A 17,747-nucleotide genomic window follows, 5' to 3' on the forward strand; every position below is an offset into this window, starting at 1 on the left:
TTTTCCTTTTGTTTAGCATGGGAAAACCAATAGAGTTTGGGGCTTTTGAATGACACCTGTGTTAACTGTTTTGCAAAAGGGTGTGAGAAATGTGTGAACCCAATGAAAATGTGTGAACACATTCGCAAGAGATGACTTCTGCTGTGCAAAGAGAGTAGTCATGAAGACCAAGTGGATTCCAGTTTACTTAAGCAGGAAAAAGCAATCGAGAAAAACTGTAATGAAACTTTTCCATTCTGCCTTAGGACAAAAGGGCCGTGCAGGTGTCAGATAGTTACATACTGATGCAGCCGTCGGAACTGTGACTCTGTTGTGCCAGTCTTTTTATGTGTGTGTGTGTGTGTGTGTGTGTGTATGTGTGTCTGTCTATCTGTCTGTCTGTCTCTCTCTCTCTCTCTCTCTCTCTCTCTCTCTCTCTGTGTGTGTGTTTGTGTGTGTGTGTGTGTTTTGGGACTTCAACAGGCTTAGAAGTTGGTATGTTTTTCCTTCATCTCTGTGTGTTCTTCAGAACTGCAGGGGGAAGATGATGGAGAAATATCTTACACACAGTGCATGCACCAAAGCCACAGACAGACAGAGAAATGCATTAACCATGGGGAATCCATCTGGGAGAACCCATCATTAACCATGGAGATGAGATGTTTTGTAAAGTGTACTCAAGCTACCTGTGACTCTCTCTGTCCCTCTTGCACTTGTACCAGGTTGTCATGACTACAAAGGCCAAGACAAGGATCCCCACAAGCACCGAGAGGCCAATGATCAATGATGATGATGAGTCTTCTGTGAAGAAAACAGCCAACATACAACATGTTATGTGTTATACACTCCACTGTGATCTCTCTCTCTTTCTCTTTCTCTCTCTCTCTCTCTCTCTCTCTCTCTCTCTTTCTCTCTCTCTCTCTCTCTCTCTCTGTCTCTATGTGTCATGATGCAGGATACAAATAATACACGCACACACTACACCTCCCATAAAGCATTGTCAAACTTTAACTGACACGTCAGTACCAAAGCACAGATCACATTTTAATTCCTATTTATGACAGGAGGACAAGCACAATCATACTGTCAGTTGTACACAGACACACACACACAGACACACTCACACAGACACACGTGCGCACACACACACACACACAGATGCACGTACGCACACACACACAAACACACACACAGACACACACGCACGTGTGCACACACACACACACACAGACACACACATGTGCACACACATACACACACACAGACGCACACACACACACACACACACATAGACACACACACACACAGACACATACGCACCTTCGCACACACACAGACACACACACATACAGACAACCCTCTGTCCAGCTCAGCACAGGTTATCTGCACAGTGCATCTTATCATTCCATTGGATCAGATATGCATTTCAGAATCAGTTATGATTATATATGGCCCAATCACGCCCAGCCATTAGGGCCTGTCAAAGTGCAAGGGCAGCACAGCGGAGATGGCTTCTAGAAGCTTCTACAGGACTGACGGGAAAACATAAGGTATTAAACTCTCACCTATTGTCTTACACTCGGCTTATCAGTGTGTAAGCAGTGTAACCAGTGTGTGTGTGTATGACAGAAAGAAAAAGTGTGTGTGTTTAAACCCTGACCTCTGGTCTCACACACTCAGTGTGCCACATATCTCAGGGTGTACAAGTGTGTGTGTGTGTGTATGTGTGAGTGTGTGTGTGTGTGTGTGTGAGAGAGACGGAGAATGAGAGAGAAAGAGTGTGTTTTTATACCATTATCTATGGTCTCATACACCCTACTACTGTGTGTGTGTGTTTGTGTGTGTGTGAGAGAGAGCGAGAGCATGAGAGAGATAGAGTGAGAGGAAGTGTGTGTGTCTGCTTGTGTGTGTGTTTTAAACCCTCACCTGTGGTCTCACACACTCTGCCACTGTGTACGAGCATGTGGCGTGTGACGTCCAGCGAGCCGTCGTTGATCTCCGGGTTGATGCCCAGGATGTGGCACATGAGCGGGTAGATGTTGACCGTCTCGAACCCCCCCACCTGCAGCCCGCGGTGGAAGTCTGGCCCCACGGCGCGGAAGAACGGCTTCATGTCCATCACCTCGTTATCGAAGCCATGCTCACCCTTATTAAACTGCAGAGGGTAAAACTACAGAGAGAGAGAGAGGGAGAGAGAGGGGGGGGCAGAAAGAGAGAGGGGGAGAGGGAGATGAGTGTGTGTGTGTGATGTGTTCCAGTGACATGAGTTTGGAGGGTGTGTTCTGGTGATGTGACACGTGTGTGTGTGTGTGTATGTGTGTGTGTGGTATGTTCTGGTGATGTGAAGCATATGTGTGTGTAGGTGTGTGTGTGTGTGTATGGTGTGTTCTGTTGATGTGAAGCATATGTGTGTGTGTGTGTGTGTTGGTGTGTGTGTATGTGTGTGTGTGTGCGTGTGTGTGTGGTGTGTGTATGTGTGTGTGCGTGTGTTTGTGTGTGTGTGGTGTGTGTGTTCTGATGATGTGTGTGTCTTTTGCAGTGTAGTGAGAGTGAGTAACCATGAGGTAGCGAGCGTGTTTCGGTCATGCATGTGTTTCTCTTGTTCGATGTCTCGCCCCCTACCCCGTTGATGACGTATCCGGGGTCGGCCAACAGGATGAGGGGAAGGATGCGGGGGTGTTTGGCGTAGTGCAGCCTCTCGGGCATGTCCTCCTTCTTGTAGACGTGGAGGTTGGGGTGACCGCCCTTCAGCGCGCTGTACACCTTCTCCAGCATGCCGTCCTTGGGCAGCAGCATGCCAGTGGGACCGTAGTCCACCAGGTGGAACTTGATGTCACGGAGCGAGAACCCGGGGATGTCGGTCAGGATGATCTCGTTGACCCCTGGGCCGCGCCGGATCGTGGCCATCCCGTGGTCGGCCGTGATGATGATGTTGAGACGCTCGGCGAGGCCGCGGGATTGGACCGCCTGCCGGATGTAGCCCACGGTGCGGTCCACCTGCCGCACGGTCTCGCGCCGCTCCGGCGTGTCCGGCCCGTACTTGTGACCGGTCTTGTCGGGTTCGCCGAAGTACAGCGTGACCAGGTCCAGGTCCTGCTGGACGAACCAGTCGCCGATCACCTTGTCGATGTTGAGACGCCAGTCCGTCTCGTTGCTGTGGTCGTACATGAAGGGCTCCACCTGCCGGACCCCCACCGTCTCATTCTGGTACGTAGCCGCCGTCCCGGGGAAGTGCAGAGACCCCGCCTTCAAACCCTGTGATTGGAGGATCAGCACAAAGGCAGCTGCTCATTGGCTCATTTACAATAAGGGGAAGTGAAAGTAGCCAATGGAGAAACACATGGGTGACAAGAGGAGGTGGCAGGAGATGAGTCAGATATCAGTACTGTATCACCATCAGGCCCACTGACTGGACGATCAGTGGAAAAGTAAGGTCATTTTTAATAGAGAGACACACATGGAGCAAATCCAGCCCTTGAACAACATACTGTACATGGTCTTTAATGCCCTGTCCTGATGTCAAACCTAAAAATGGCATTAAAACGACATGCTATGTCTATCAGGAGAAAGACTCATTAAAGATAAGACTTGCAACATCAGTTATTATAGGTCATAGGTCAGGTCTTCTATTAATCTGTTTGTCCGGTTATTGAGAAATAAAATTAGCATTCCTGTCTGAATTAACAATGCTGTCCTGCCCATCAGACAGCAGGCCCCTGTTCTTCAGTGTACATGTGTGATATTTATTCTCACACACCTCTGAGGATTGAATCACTACCTATCTGTGTGCAGTGGTCTTGATGTGTGTGTGTGTGTGTGTGTGCGTGTGTGTGAGAGAGGTACCTGTCTCTGAGCTGTGATCCAGATAGGCAAGCTGCCGTTGTCCCAGTAGCCGTCCACAAATTGGCTCTGGTAGTACTGTTTCTTCTCCTGGGTGCTGACGTTGAACCACATGTTATGGATTACACCATGGTTCTCGATATAACGGCCTGGTAAGGGAAATGTAGCTTTAGCACAGGCCCCTGGTTCTCAATTTCACTTCCTGTAGCTAAAGCTACATACTGTAAGACTTTTACTGCTCTCAGTGTAATAATCTAGTAACAGGTTTAGTTATACGGCTGTTTTTTTTTCTAAATACAATGCCGTTTCATGTTCAAAATACTGCATTTCTGCCCTAATGTGTAGTACAGTGTAGTTTTAATGCAGTTTTTTCATTCCAAAGTTAATTCTATAGTTTTGACAATTTTTTGTTCAGGTAGATGTCCTGCATGCGACTTAGAGGAAGTGTACTGTCCTAACGACGATTCATATATTTGATGTGTAAGCGACTTACACATGTCAGTTATATTACCATTGTCCCCGGAGTAACTCGGGGTTAAGTGCATTGCTCAAGGGCACAGCGGTGGAAGGCAGGAATTGAACCCACAACTTTTCAGCATACTGTGTGCAAGCTTAGCTTCTTAACCACTACATTACGAATACCCCATATGTAGCGCCATTAAAGAATAAAATCATATTTGGTTGGTTTCAATTTCATTCCTTGTTTTAAAAAAAAGTACTTGCAAAATCACTCCGGACCATTCACTATGCCATGCTACTGAGTCTACAGGTCATTGAAGGAGCTTAGTCATTCTGATTGGAGTTTGGCTGGCTGTCTAGCTGGTCTTGTGGCACCTCAGTACAGTGTGAGCGCTAGCATGCTAAATGTGCCGAGCCAAACAGATAATGTCTCACAATTAGTAAATGGTAATAACATTATAAACAGCTGACTGAGCACAGATATGCTGTACCAGTGTGGGTGAATGACTTACATAAGGTTAATTCATGGACAATAATTGCCTATGCTGGGAGATAGAAGTCAGACAGAAATCACTGATAACTCTTCCTATCCCTTTCTCTTCTGGAACAATGCCTACACATGTGTTAATTATTAACAGGGCCTGCGTAGTTTCATACAGAAATCACTTTAGTTAATCACTGCAGTAAGTGTCAAAACTAGAGTTTTTTTTGCATATGCAGGAATGCAGTATTTTGGGCATGAAACCGAAACCATGAAACGGCATATATATATATATATATATATATATATATATATATATATATATATATATATATATATATATATATATATATATAAACAGGTGTGCCTGCTGCTAACAATCTGCTCACAATCTGAAAAGATTACCCACTGACCCTGGGTCTGACCTTGAATTGACTAATAATCTATTAGGCAACAGGCTCTAACATGCAATAACTCCCCACATGACCATGTTCACTGATAAACACAACTGTCCTCTCCACTAGTTGTCCACTCTATGGAAATGCACTCTATGGTTCTATGGTCCTTTTCATAAGACTTGAGAAAGGCCACAGGCCGAAACATTGTCTCTCATTAACGTATTGTGGCATCTGAGCTACCAGAGTGTGCAGTCTCCTTCTGTTTTTAGTATGGTGTAGCGCAGTGCTAAAAAGCATTTAAGTTAAATAAATAAGTGCGACATAACTTAGATTAAATAAAGTTCATAATTGCTCATTAGAACTAAAATGATCTTGAAGTTATATAATATTAGAATTTAGGAGTAAGCTCAAGAAGCTTATTGCAGTTCATTTCCATTCCATTCAATTTGGGTAAGTGAAAGGGATTATGGGAGTTGTAGTTTGATACACAACTGTGTTTAAGTCATGCATGTGTTTAAATTAATTTTAAGAGTTTAGTTTAAAATATTTCATTGGCAAAGTGAAATGTATAATGTAACATGTAATATTTTGATGTTTGGTGGTCAAATATATTCCATTGTATGACTTTTGTATGCATGGTATTACATGTGAGGTGAAAGGTCGCAAACCGCGGGAGAGAGGAGACGGGATAGTTGATGAGAAGCCACGTTGAGGACTTGCTCCGTGCTTAAGTGACTCAACTTTGAAATAGAACGTGACAAACGTATGTTTTGCCAGTCGGACTGGATTGTGAACTGGGAAGCCGAAGACTTTGTAGTTGACGTTTTGGAAAAGGTATCATCTCGCCACCGAATAGATGCCTGTCATTGAGTGAGCTGCCAGTCCATGGTCATCGCGTGTGAGAGACTGCCTGCCTGGGCCGGTGCGGTGACTCGACGGGAAATCTACCACTTGGGATTAAGGTATCGTTATTTGTTTCTCTTGCTCTAACGGAGTGAAGGGGTCATTTGTTTTTGGCCACGCCGACCACAAGCGACGCTCCAGGCCTGCAACGGTTAGCTGCTAGGTTTTAGTTCATTTGCCGGCTAGGACTGGGGTGGGTGAATCACGTGTGAATGTGTGTGTGCGCGTGGGCCCGCGTGTGTGTGTTTTATGCTAATGTGTTGTGTACTGTACTTTATGCTTGCTGTTAACTGTTAGCTAAAGTGTGGCTAATGTAGCCTACTAGTTTATAAGCTCCTACTGCATTTTGAGGTACGTGTAACATTTTGATTTCTTTTACATTTGCTAAGAAAGTTAAATACTTTGCTCCATTGATACATTTGTATCTTATTTTTTTGTTTATATTGATAATTCATTCTTTTGGTAAATTGAATATTTCTATTCAGTAAACTATTTTTATTTAACATTTTAATAACTGAGTTCTGAGTGTTTACTTAGTGTTAAGATACCATTAGGTAATAGATTGCATATGTAAATATTATTTCATGTGAATATGGTTTAAGTCAGTCACACCAGTAAGTATACAAGGGTTAAAAAGTTATTTATTCAAAGTACATGTAAAGACACAAACAGATATTTAAACAGAAGGTCAGCAAGAATTCTATATATTATATATATTTTACTGGGATTAGTTTAAGAACCCGGGAACGCCCTTTAGTACCAGGAGATAGGCCTAGGGGGCGCTACACAAAATGGAGGCACCGCTGGGATGATTCTTGCTGTTATTTCCTTCCGGTTAATGTTGATGCTCCAGAGAGTGTTAAGTTGAATTTTCATTGCTGTCTATATTCTTGAGTGAAAAAATGGAGTTAGGAAATAGTTCGGCTTTGCAACAAGAGCTGCTGGATTGGTGTAATGATGCATTGGTTCAGCCCGATCATGCATTGCTGTTATTGGATGTTCCAGTTGATGCTGCTGTAGCCTTTATTGAGAGCACAATTGAATCTGTGAAAATATTTGGTAGAGTACGTGTTCGTTCTACAAAAGAAGGTCCGTCTAAAACAAGTTTGCTGGTGCTGTGTGAATGTCGTGAAAAGATTGATCCTTCTCGTGTTCCTACTGAGGTATTACCTAAAGATGGTGATCCCGTATGGAAGATTGTGGTCATCAGAGAAAAAGAGCCTGTCCCTGATGATTTTTCTGCAAAACTCAGAAAGCTTCTACAAGATGAAGGCAAATCCATGACTGATGTTCAAGCTTTGCTTTCTCCTCTTCCTACTAGTTCTCCTGAAGCTGTAATTCGTGCAGTTGGTGAGCTCTTGGAAAAGACCACAAAGCGTTCTAGTGATTCCACTGCTTACAAGCGACTGCGTGTTTTCTCAGGTGTGGTGCCTACTCCGGCGGGAGAGGAAACCATGGAGAATTGGATTGAGCAGGCTAAGTTGATGATAGCAGAAAGTGATTGTGCCGAAAAAGAAAAGCGTAAGCGCGTTGTTGAAAGCTTAAAGGGTCCTGCCCTTGAGATTATCAAGGCAGTTAGATTGTCTAATGGTGATGCAAGTGCATCTGAGTATCTTGTTGCGCTTGAAAGTGCGTTTGGGACTTCAGAGTCCGGTGAAGATTTGTATTTTGCATTCAGACTTCTTCGCCAGAACTCCGGGGAAGCGCTGTCTGAGTTTCTCCGTCGAGTAGAGAAGTCATTGACCAAAGTAGTTCAGAGAGGTGGACTACAACCTGCACAAGTTGATAGAGTGCGACTTGAGCAACTTCTTCGTGGCGCTGTAGAGTCTGACATGATGTTGCTGAAGTTAAGACTGAGAGAGAGAAAAGAATCCCCGCCTACTTTCTTGAAGCTACTGAACGAGATTCGTGAGGAGGAAGAAAATGAAGCTGCCCGGTGTAAGCTTGACGCAACGGTGAAACCTGTGATCCCTAAAGCGTCGCCACCGCCAAAACCCACTGAAATTCAAGCATTGAAAGCTGAGGTCAAGGAGCTGCGTGCCAAGCTGGAAGAGTCACGCAAGGCCCCAGCATCACCTGAAGCCCCAGAACAGAAAGCAAAGATGACTTCTGCGAGTGCTGAAGCACGAATAGACCCTGAAGTACAAAGCTTGAAGGCTCAAGTTCAGCAACTGCAAAAACAGCTGACTGTAATGAATGTAGAGGGCAGTGCAACCCCAAGAAGAAAGACATTTCAGCGGCAAGTTGTGAGCTCTTATGAGAAAAGCAGGCCCTCAGTCAGCCGTGATGATTTCTTTTGTTACCGATGTGGTGGCGATGGGCACATTGCCAGCCAGTGCCAAGAATCAGAAAACCCCCCGGAAGTGATCAGGAAGCTGCTTCGTTCACTAAAGAGAGCCAAGGGTGGGAAGAGTGAGCCAAGTCCACATCCGACTGTGAGCAGAGACGCCTACTGCAAGAAGAGCTATGTTCGCAAACCTGTTCAAAGCAACCTTCCTAGTGGTTTGGTAGGTCCTCCCTCCACTATTTGCGTCAAGATCAATGGCCATTCGTGTAATGCCTTATTGGACAGTGGATCTCAAGTCACGATAATATTTGACAAGTGGCAAAAGAAATACTTACCAAATGTTCCCATCCACCCCATCACTGGACTTTCAATATGGGGTTTGAGTTCCTCCAGTTACCCATATCTAGGCTATATAGTAGTAGATGTGGAGTTTCCAGCCACACTTACCGGAGTGAATGAGTCTATCTCTGTGTTAGCATTAGTTTGTCCCGAGCCAAGTGGCCCAGACCATATTCCTGTCATCATTGGGACGAATGCCAACTTATTTCATCGTCTAGCTGCTCTGTGCAAAGATGCTGACACTTCAGACTCACAGGCTCGCTCTTTCAGAATTTTACCACAGACAAAACAAGTGAACCTCTCCCATAGCCAAGAGATGGATGTGGAAGAGCCCATTGGAGAGGTCAAATGGATGGGTCCAGGTCCTCTATCTGTTCCTGCCAGAGGTGAACGATATGTAGTCTGCAAAGTTGGGTGCAAGAAACCCTTAGAAAAAGACATTGTCATGGTTGAAACACCACTTTCTATGACGCTACCTGCTCGAGTGCTCATTCAGCCCGTGGTGCTAACATCATCTGAGCTAAATGTCAACAGTTTCAAAGTACTGCTGAGAAATGAGACACTGAGAGAAGTTACTTTGTCTGCTGGAACCGTCCTTGCTTATGTGTATCCCACTGACACAGTTATGATGGCCCAGAGGCCTAGATCTACATCCAAGGTCCTTGAGGAGACGTTGTTTGACTTTGGTGAATCTCCGATTCCAGAGGTCTGGAGGAACAGGCTGTGTCAGAAGCTATCTAAAAGAGGTAATGCATTCTCTCTTGATGAGTGGGATGTGGGTCTCGCCAAGGGTGTGGAGCACCACATAAGACTCAGTGACCCAAGACCTTTCAGAGAAAGATCCAGACGCATAGCCCCAGCGGATATAGATGACATACGCCGCCACCTTAAAGACTTGCTGGCAGCAGGCATCATCAAAGAATCCAGAAGTCCATATGCGTCGCCAATAGTAATTGTCAGAAAGAAGAACGGGAGTGTACGCATGTGCATTGATTATCGCACGTTAAACAACAGAACAATCCCTGACCAGTACACCACTCCACGGATCGACGATGCCTTGGATTGCCTGTCCGGTAGTCGTTGGTTTTCTGTGTTAGACCTCCGGAGTGGGTACTACCAGATACCCATGTCTGAAGAAGACAGAGAAAAAACAGCATTCATATGTCCTCTAGGGTTCTATGAATTTCAACGCATGCCCCAAGGCATAACTGGAGCCCCGGCAACCTTCCAACGGTTGATGGAGAGAGCCGTGGGGGACATGCATCTGCTCCAGGTGATTGTCTATTTAGATGACATCATTGTATTTGGACGAACCTTAGAGGAACATGAAGAATGACTATTTAAAGTGCTTGACAGACTTGAAGAGTGTGGTCTGAAAATTTCACTTGACAAGTGCCAGTTTTGTCAGCCACAAGTAAAGTATGTTGGACACATTGTTTCGGCGCTAGGAATAGCCACCGATCCTGAGAAAGTGAGTGCTGTCAAGAACTGGAAGGTGCCTACAGATCTGAGATCTTTAAGATCATTTCTCGGATTCTGCGGCTACTACCGAAGGTTTGTTAAGAACTACTCAGCCATAGTTCGACCACTCACTGAGCTCACGAAAGGCTACCCTCCTAAGAATAGGCACAAGGCTGCCCAAGAGAAGAAGTATTATTTCAAAGAAGGAGAGCCTTTTGGGGAGCGCTGGGACGAAGAGTGCACCAAGGCATTTCATAATATCATTCACTGCCTCACTCATGCCCCAGTGCTAGCATTTGCTGACCCATCAAAATCATATGTACTCCATGTAGATGCAAGTCTGAATGGTTTAGGCGCTGTCCTCAATCAAGAATATCCTGAAGGCCTGAGGCCTGTTGCATTTGAAAGCCGCAAACTCAGTGCCCCTGAGCAGCGCTATCCCATCCACCAACTGGAGTTTCTCGCATTGAAATGGGCGGTCGTGGACAAGTTCCATGATTATCTTTATGGCGCTAAGTTCACGGTGAGAACAGATAATAACCCACTCACATACGTCTTAACAACTGCCAAGCTCAATGCAACTGGACATAGGTGGTTGTCAGCTCTCGCCACCTATGATTTCAAAGTCCAATACAGACCAGGTCGACACAACATTGACGCTGATCTGCTCTCACGTCAGTTACCATCCACTGAAGTGTCACCTGACTGGAACGAGATATCTCCCCCTGGGGTTAGAGCCATCTGCCAAATAGCAACTCCATACAGGAAAACTGAGTCAAACAGACTCATAGACCAACTAGGAGCCAACCCCAAGAGTGTTCCTAGTGTCTATGCCTGTCCGACACAGTTGGAGATAAGCAACTTGGAACAATTGAGCCACCATGAATTGAGAAGAGCTCAAGAACAAGATTTAGTCATAGGTACGGTAAAGAAAGCTGCCGAGACTGGCCAGCTTCAGTCTATGGCCAAGAGTCAAGATCCAAGCATAGTGCTCCTGCAAAGACAAAGTCCCAAGCTGATTGTGAACAATCACCTTCTCTTCAGAGTGGTGAACAAACAGTCTGGAGACGAAAGACAACAGTTAGTCTTACCTGAGAAATATCGTCAGATGGTCCTTCATTCCCTCCACGATGATACTGGACACCTTGGAGTCGAACGGACAACTGAACTCCTGAAGGAACGATTTTACTGGCCAAGAATGACCACTGACATTGAGAATTATGTCAAGGACTGTGGGAGATGCATTGCGAGGAAGTCACTTCCACAACGAGCTGCTCCATTGAGTCAAATCACAAGTACAGGTCCACTTGACCTAGTTTGTATAGACTTCTTGTCTATTGAGCCAGACTCCCGAGGGATCGCAAATGTGTTGGTCGTAACAGATCATTTCACCCGTTACGCCCAAGCTTTCCCATGTAAAGATCAAAAAGCCATGACTGTAGCCAAGACCCTCTTTGAGAAATTCTTTGTGCATTATGGATTACCTTCGCGAATCCATTCAGATCAGGGACGAGACTTTGAAAGTCGCCTTATCAAAGAACTGTTGGTGATGTTAGGCATCCGCAAGTCTCGAACCTCGCCTTACCACCCGCAAGGTGATGCACAACCAGAGAGATTCAACAGGACGCTACTGTCAATGCTAGGAACTTTGGATCCAGCTAGACGTTCACAATGGAGTCAGAGCATCAGTCAACTAGTCCATGCGTACAATTGTACGAAGAACGAGGCTACTGGCTATTCGCCATACTTACTCATGTTCGGGAGAGAAGCCCGGTTGCCCATTGATGTATGCTTCAACACTTCTGCTGATGGGAAGGATACAGTGAAGTACCAGCAGTATGTGGAGAACATGAAAAGAGAACTGCAGAATGCGTACAAGCTTGCATCCGAAGCTTCGCAAAAGAACCATGACAGAAACAAGAAAAACTTTGACAGAAGAGTGAGACATCATACTCTGGAACAAGGAGACAGAGTGTTGATAAAGAATCTGGGATTGACAGGAAAACACAAGTTACAGGATAGGTGGAATTCATTTCCATACATTGTTGTGAAGAAATTGCCAGACTTACCTGTTTACAGATTGAAACCTGAAAAAGGAATGGGAGGTATACGGACACTTCATAGAGACCACCTGTTACCCATAGGAGAGTCTGTGAGGTTGACGACCCCCGAAGAGAGCATACAGGCCCCTCATCGCCCTGTGACCAGAACCCAAACTGAACAGAAACGGGTAAGAAAGGAAACACGGAATGAGGAAGTCAGAGAGATGGATACTGAAGAGGGATTTGAAGAGTCTTCATCTGATGAGGAATATGATGGGTCGTATTTCCCTCTGAGAGATGATGTGAGCGAACTGTTCAGATCCACACCTCCTGTGGTTCCTGAGAGAGAAATCCAACCCGAGAGTATCCCAGTGTCTGATGACTTGGAGCAAAGCCATGCTCAAGAAGTTGGAGAAGCTGGAGAATCACCTGTGGAAAATGAAGTTGGAGAAACACCTGTAGATGATGAAGCAGGGAGTAGTCTACAGCCACAACCTGACCCTGTGGACGCCTCAGAGTCTGAAGGGGGAGAACATCCTGCTGAGAGGGAAGTGGTTGAAGATGAAGAGCCTGTGGAAGAACTTACCTGTGAAAAACGTCCCAAAAGACAGGTAAAACCTGTGACACGCTTTACGTATGATGAGCCAGGGAAGCCAGTCGATAAGCCCCTTACTGTGGTTCACATAAATCAAGAGCCTGAGAAGAGGAAGTGCAAAACACTTTGGTGTCATCCTATGGCCCAGTGTTTTAGATGCTCTCTTGCTAATCCTTGCCCTGAAAGAAGTGGACTTATGCATGTCTAAATGATAGCGCATGAGGACATGCTAGCCTTCAGAAGGGGGAGGGTGTAGCGCAGTGCTAAAAAGCATTTAAGTTAAATAAATAAGTGCGACATAACTTAGATTAAATAAAGTTCATAATTGCTCATTAGAACTAAAATGATCTTGAAGTTATATAATATTAGAATTTAGGAGTAAGCTCAAGAAGCTTATTGCAGTTCATTTCCATTCCATTCAATTTGGGTAAGTGAAAGGGATTATGGGAGTTGTAGTTTGATACACAACTGTGTTTAAGTCATGCATGTGTTTAAATTAATTTTAAGAGTTTAGTTTAAAATATTTCATTGGCAAAGTGAAATGTATAATGTAACATGTAATATTTTGATGTTTGGTGGTCAAATATATTCCATTGTATGACTTTTGTATGCATGGTATTACATGTGAGGTGAAAGGTCGCAAACCGCGGGAGAGAGGAGACGGGATAGTTGATGAGAAGCCACGTTGAGGACTTGCTCCGTGCTTAAGTGACTCAACTTTGAAATAGAACGTGACAAACGTATGTTTTGCCAGTCGGACTGGATTGTGAACTGGGAAGCCGAAGACTTTGTAGTTGACGTTTTGGAAAAGGTATCATCTCGCCACCGAATAGATGCCTGTCATTGAGTGAGCTGCCAGTCCATGGTCATCGCGTGTGAGAGACTGCCTGCCTGGGCCGGTGCGGTGACTCGACGGGAAATCTACCACTTGGGATTAAGGTATCGTTATTTGTTTCTCTTGCTCTAACGGAGTGAAGGGGTCATTTGTTTTTGGCCACGCCGACCACAAGCGACGCTCCAGGCCTGCAACGGTTAGCTGCTAGGTTTTAGTTCATTTGCCGGCTAGGACTGGGGTGGGTGAATCACGTGTGAATGTGTGTGTGCGCGTGGGCCCGCGTGTGTGTGTTTTATGCTAATGTGTTGTGTACTGTACTTTATGCTTGCTGTTAACTGTTAGCTAAAGTGTGGCTAATGTAGCCTACTAGTTTATAAGCTCCTACTGCATTTTGAGGTACGTGTAACATTTTGATTTCTTTTACATTTGCTAAGAAAGTTAAATACTTTGCTCCATTGATACATTTGTATCTTATTTTTTTGTTTATATTGATAATTCATTCTTTTGGTAAATTGAATATTTCTATTCAGTAAACTATTTTTATTTAACATTTTAATAACTGAGTTCTGAGTGTTTACTTAGTGTTAAGATACCATTAGGTAATAGATTGCATATGTAAATATTATTTCATGTGAATATGGTTTAAGTCAGTCACACCAGTAAGTATACAAGGGTTAAAAAGTTATTTATTCAAAGTACATGTAAAGACACAAACAGATATTTAAACAGAAGGTCAGCAAGAATTCTATATATTATATATATTTTACTGGGATTAGTTTAAGAACCCGGGAACGCCCTTTAGTACCAGGAGATAGGCCTAGGGGGCGCTACAATATGATCATAATATCAATATTTCCTCTACGAGCTCAGTTGTTTTGATGTCTGTGCTGTTACGGAAACAGCGCCTATAAGAAGTATTCACCTCATAGGATATTTTTCCCTTTTATTGCTTTACAGTAATAAACGGAATTTTGGTCAATTTAATTTGGTCTTTTTTTTTACAATAACTTACAAAATTATTTTATGACAATTATGTTTATGTCAACATGAAAGCAGGAATGGAAGGTAGAATAAGTGGTGGCATATATCGGTGGCCGTTATCCCTTACATAATATACAGTGAATGTGTATAGTATAGTAAAGACACCTGTGTCTGGAAGGGCCACTCACTGGTCAATCAGTATTCCTGGCTTCAATTCCACCATTAAGACAAAAGAACACTCTAAATAACTCAGAGAAAAGGTTATTGAAAGAAGGGGATAAATTCTGCATACAACAACTTATGCCCGAGTTCTTCACCAGTCAAAGCTCTATGAGCGAGTGGCAAAGGACATATTAATTCTCAACTAAAGTTTGCCCATAGACATGACTTCAAAGTCAAATGGAAGAGGGTTCTTTGGTCTGATGAGACCAACATTTTTGGCCATCAGACTAGATGCTATATTTAGTATATTTAGCACACCATCCCTAATCTGAAGCATGGTGGTGGCAGCAGAAAGCTGTGGGGATGCTTTTCAACAGCAGACCCTGGAAGGCTTGAAAAGGTAAAGGCTCAAATGAATTCAGCAAAATATATGGAAATCCTAGCCTAGAAATCTAGACGCACCCTAGCGGCAGCAAATTACATTTGCTTCCAGGGCTAGTCTAGCAACTCTCCGTTGGCTTTTGAGCTCGAAAAATTAAACTATCAGGCCAATCAAATCGTGTATAGAGTTGTTAGGCGGGCTTAACATAATGATTGATGGCAGAGTTGCAACAGTTTGGCTTGAATTCCCTGCTACTTGAAAACAAAGAAGATGGATGTTGCTTTTGGCCGACAGTGTGACACGAGTTAAGCTTGTTTTAAGTTGGCAAAAGTTTGAACTAGCCAACTAGCTCCGCTGGTGAGAAAACGCATGGGACTCAGCACTGTCCTATTGCGTGCAGAGGGAATTTGAAAGACAACTGATTATCCCGCCCCTCGGACTGAGCACTGCGAACGGTGAGTGCTCAGACCCTACATTTTAATGTGGGTCTGGCTTGTCAGGCTATGGAAATCCTGGAGAACAATCTGATTCAGTCAGATTGTCACACTGTGTGTTTCACTAATTTCACTGTGTGTTTTACTAAAACACGGATGGGATAAATGCATATATATATATAAGTAAATATATATATGCAAGTATACTTGGCCTATAAACCTGATTTACGATTTACGCCTGCAAGAGAACTACGATTTACTTTCCAGCAAGACAATGACCGAAGCATACAGTGAAAGCTACACAGAAATGGTTTAAAGAAAACAATGTGAATGTTGTTGTGTGCCCAAGACTTCAATCCAATAGAGAATTTGTGGTTGAAAAAGGGTTGCCTGTGCCCAATACCTGCGCATCTTGATAAAGCTTGAACAATTTTGCAAAGAGAAATTATTCAAAATTTTAGTATACAGATGTGCAAGCCTAATTGAGACCTATCCACTCAGACTACATGCTTAAATTGCATAACGGTATTATATATTCATACATATATTGCAATGCTCATACTGGATTCATTTATATTGCTTTGTAGAAATCAGCTTTCACTTTGACATTATAGAGGGTTTTTTTGTAAATTATTGTTTAAAAGAAAGGCCAAATTAAATGGATCAAGATTCCATTTATAAAAGCAGTTAAAGGGGAAAACATCTAAGTGGGGTTAATACTTCTTATAGGCAATGTACACTGGTGAGTCACGCCGCTCCATCCAGCATCTTGCTTTTGTTTGATGTCATTATTTAGTTATTTGTTAATGTGTTTGTTTGTTTATGTCTTGTTTATGTTTGTGTGTGGAGAGCTTTGTGTTGCACTCTGAGCACTAGCAAAAGTGCTACATATGTTTGTCTGTAAAGCACCTTGTGCTCTATGCTATAAAAGTGCTATATAAATTCATTTTATATAATATATTATATATTAGCATAACGAAATAAAGCCTTTTTAAAACATGATGTTTGTCTCCTGCAGCTTGCCATACATGGGGCAGCCGTGGCCTATGGTTAGCGCTTCGGACTTGTTACCGGAGGGTTGCCGGTTCGAGCCCCGACCAGTAGGCACGGCTGAAGTGCCCTTGAGCAAGGCACCGGAGGGTTGCCAGTTCGAACCCCAAGTGCCGCTGTTGTTGCAGGCAGCTCACGGCGCCGGGATTAGTGTGTGCTTCACCTCACTGTGTGTTCATTGTGTGCTGAGTGTGTTTCATTAATTCACGGATTGGGATAAATGCAGAGACCAAATTTCCCTCACGGGATCGAAAGAGTTTATATACTTATACTCATACTTATACATACCTGTGAGTAGGGTGAAGTGTGTGGGGCTAGTGAGGGTCAGGTAAGGGGGCGTCACGTAGGCAGCCTTCACCCCGTCGTCCGCCATGCTGTCCAGATGCGGGGTGTCCACGTCGCGGTCGTAATCCCATCGAAATCCATCAAACGAGATGAACAGGAGCTTATTGCGGGGTCTGAAACACGGGTCGTTAGCAGGAGCGCCTAGAACCGGAGCCACCACCAGCAAGCACAGAACACACACAGACAAGAACATCTCTGGAACACACACACACACACAGGTGCGTCCTCTTACACTCTCTTCAGTACTCTGGGGACGCACGGCCACTTCGCACAGCTTTAAAAACACCTCCCACACCACAACAAGAACAAAGGAGTGTGTGTGTGTGTGTGTGTCCTCTACACCCTGTGCTCATGAACACTTCTCATGACATAATCATATCTCTTATCTCAAGTTATCACCGGAAGGGGCCGAAGTCTGTCAGATAATCAGGCTGGTGGCTGGAGCAGTGTGCAGGTGGTGTGTAGCCAGCTTGTGCAAAATTCCAGAATTGAATTGAAACTGGCTCTTAAATTCCAATTCAATTCTTGAATTTCACTTGCATTTCAATTGAGGTAGCAAGCAGGAAGCAGAATTGCAATTTGAATTGTGCACAACCCTGGTGTGTAGTCCGGGATGCTTTTAGGAGAGACTTTAACACAGTATCTCCTGTAGCCTGGGTGAACACAGATGAAGTTTTTGGTGATTTGGAAACAGGCATCAATGGGCTCCTTTCCAATCAGACCTGCAGAGCCAATTCAAATTTGCTTACAGGTTTGTTTGGGTTCATCAGGCAA

General features: G+C 44.1%; 1 protein-coding gene across 1 annotated transcript; it reads right to left on the minus strand.

Annotated features, from left to right (window-relative positions):
• Positions 1-413: 413 nt before the first annotated feature.
• Positions 414-17,166, minus strand: LOC143102967 (ectonucleotide pyrophosphatase/phosphodiesterase family member 7-like). Its single transcript, XM_076266757.1, has 6 exons — positions 16,917-17,166; positions 3,823-3,968; positions 2,602-3,234; positions 1,906-2,149; positions 666-780; positions 414-510 (listed from the first exon to the last, which is right to left on the minus strand). The coding sequence occupies exons 1-6, from the start codon at positions 17,164-17,166 to the stop codon at positions 465-467; spliced, it is 1,434 nt and encodes a 477-aa protein (XP_076122872.1). The 3' UTR covers positions 414-464.
• Positions 17,167-17,747: the final 581 nt, after the last annotated feature.

Source organism: Alosa pseudoharengus, unplaced genomic scaffold, assembly GCF_046254945.1.
Source record: "Alosa pseudoharengus isolate Yale_2024_CS ecotype anadromous, Long Island Sound unplaced genomic scaffold, YU_APseudo_1.1 YU_APseudo_1.1_scf_4, whole genome shotgun sequence".
NCBI classification, from domain to species: Eukaryota; Metazoa; Chordata; class Actinopteri; order Clupeiformes; family Clupeidae; genus Alosa; species Alosa pseudoharengus.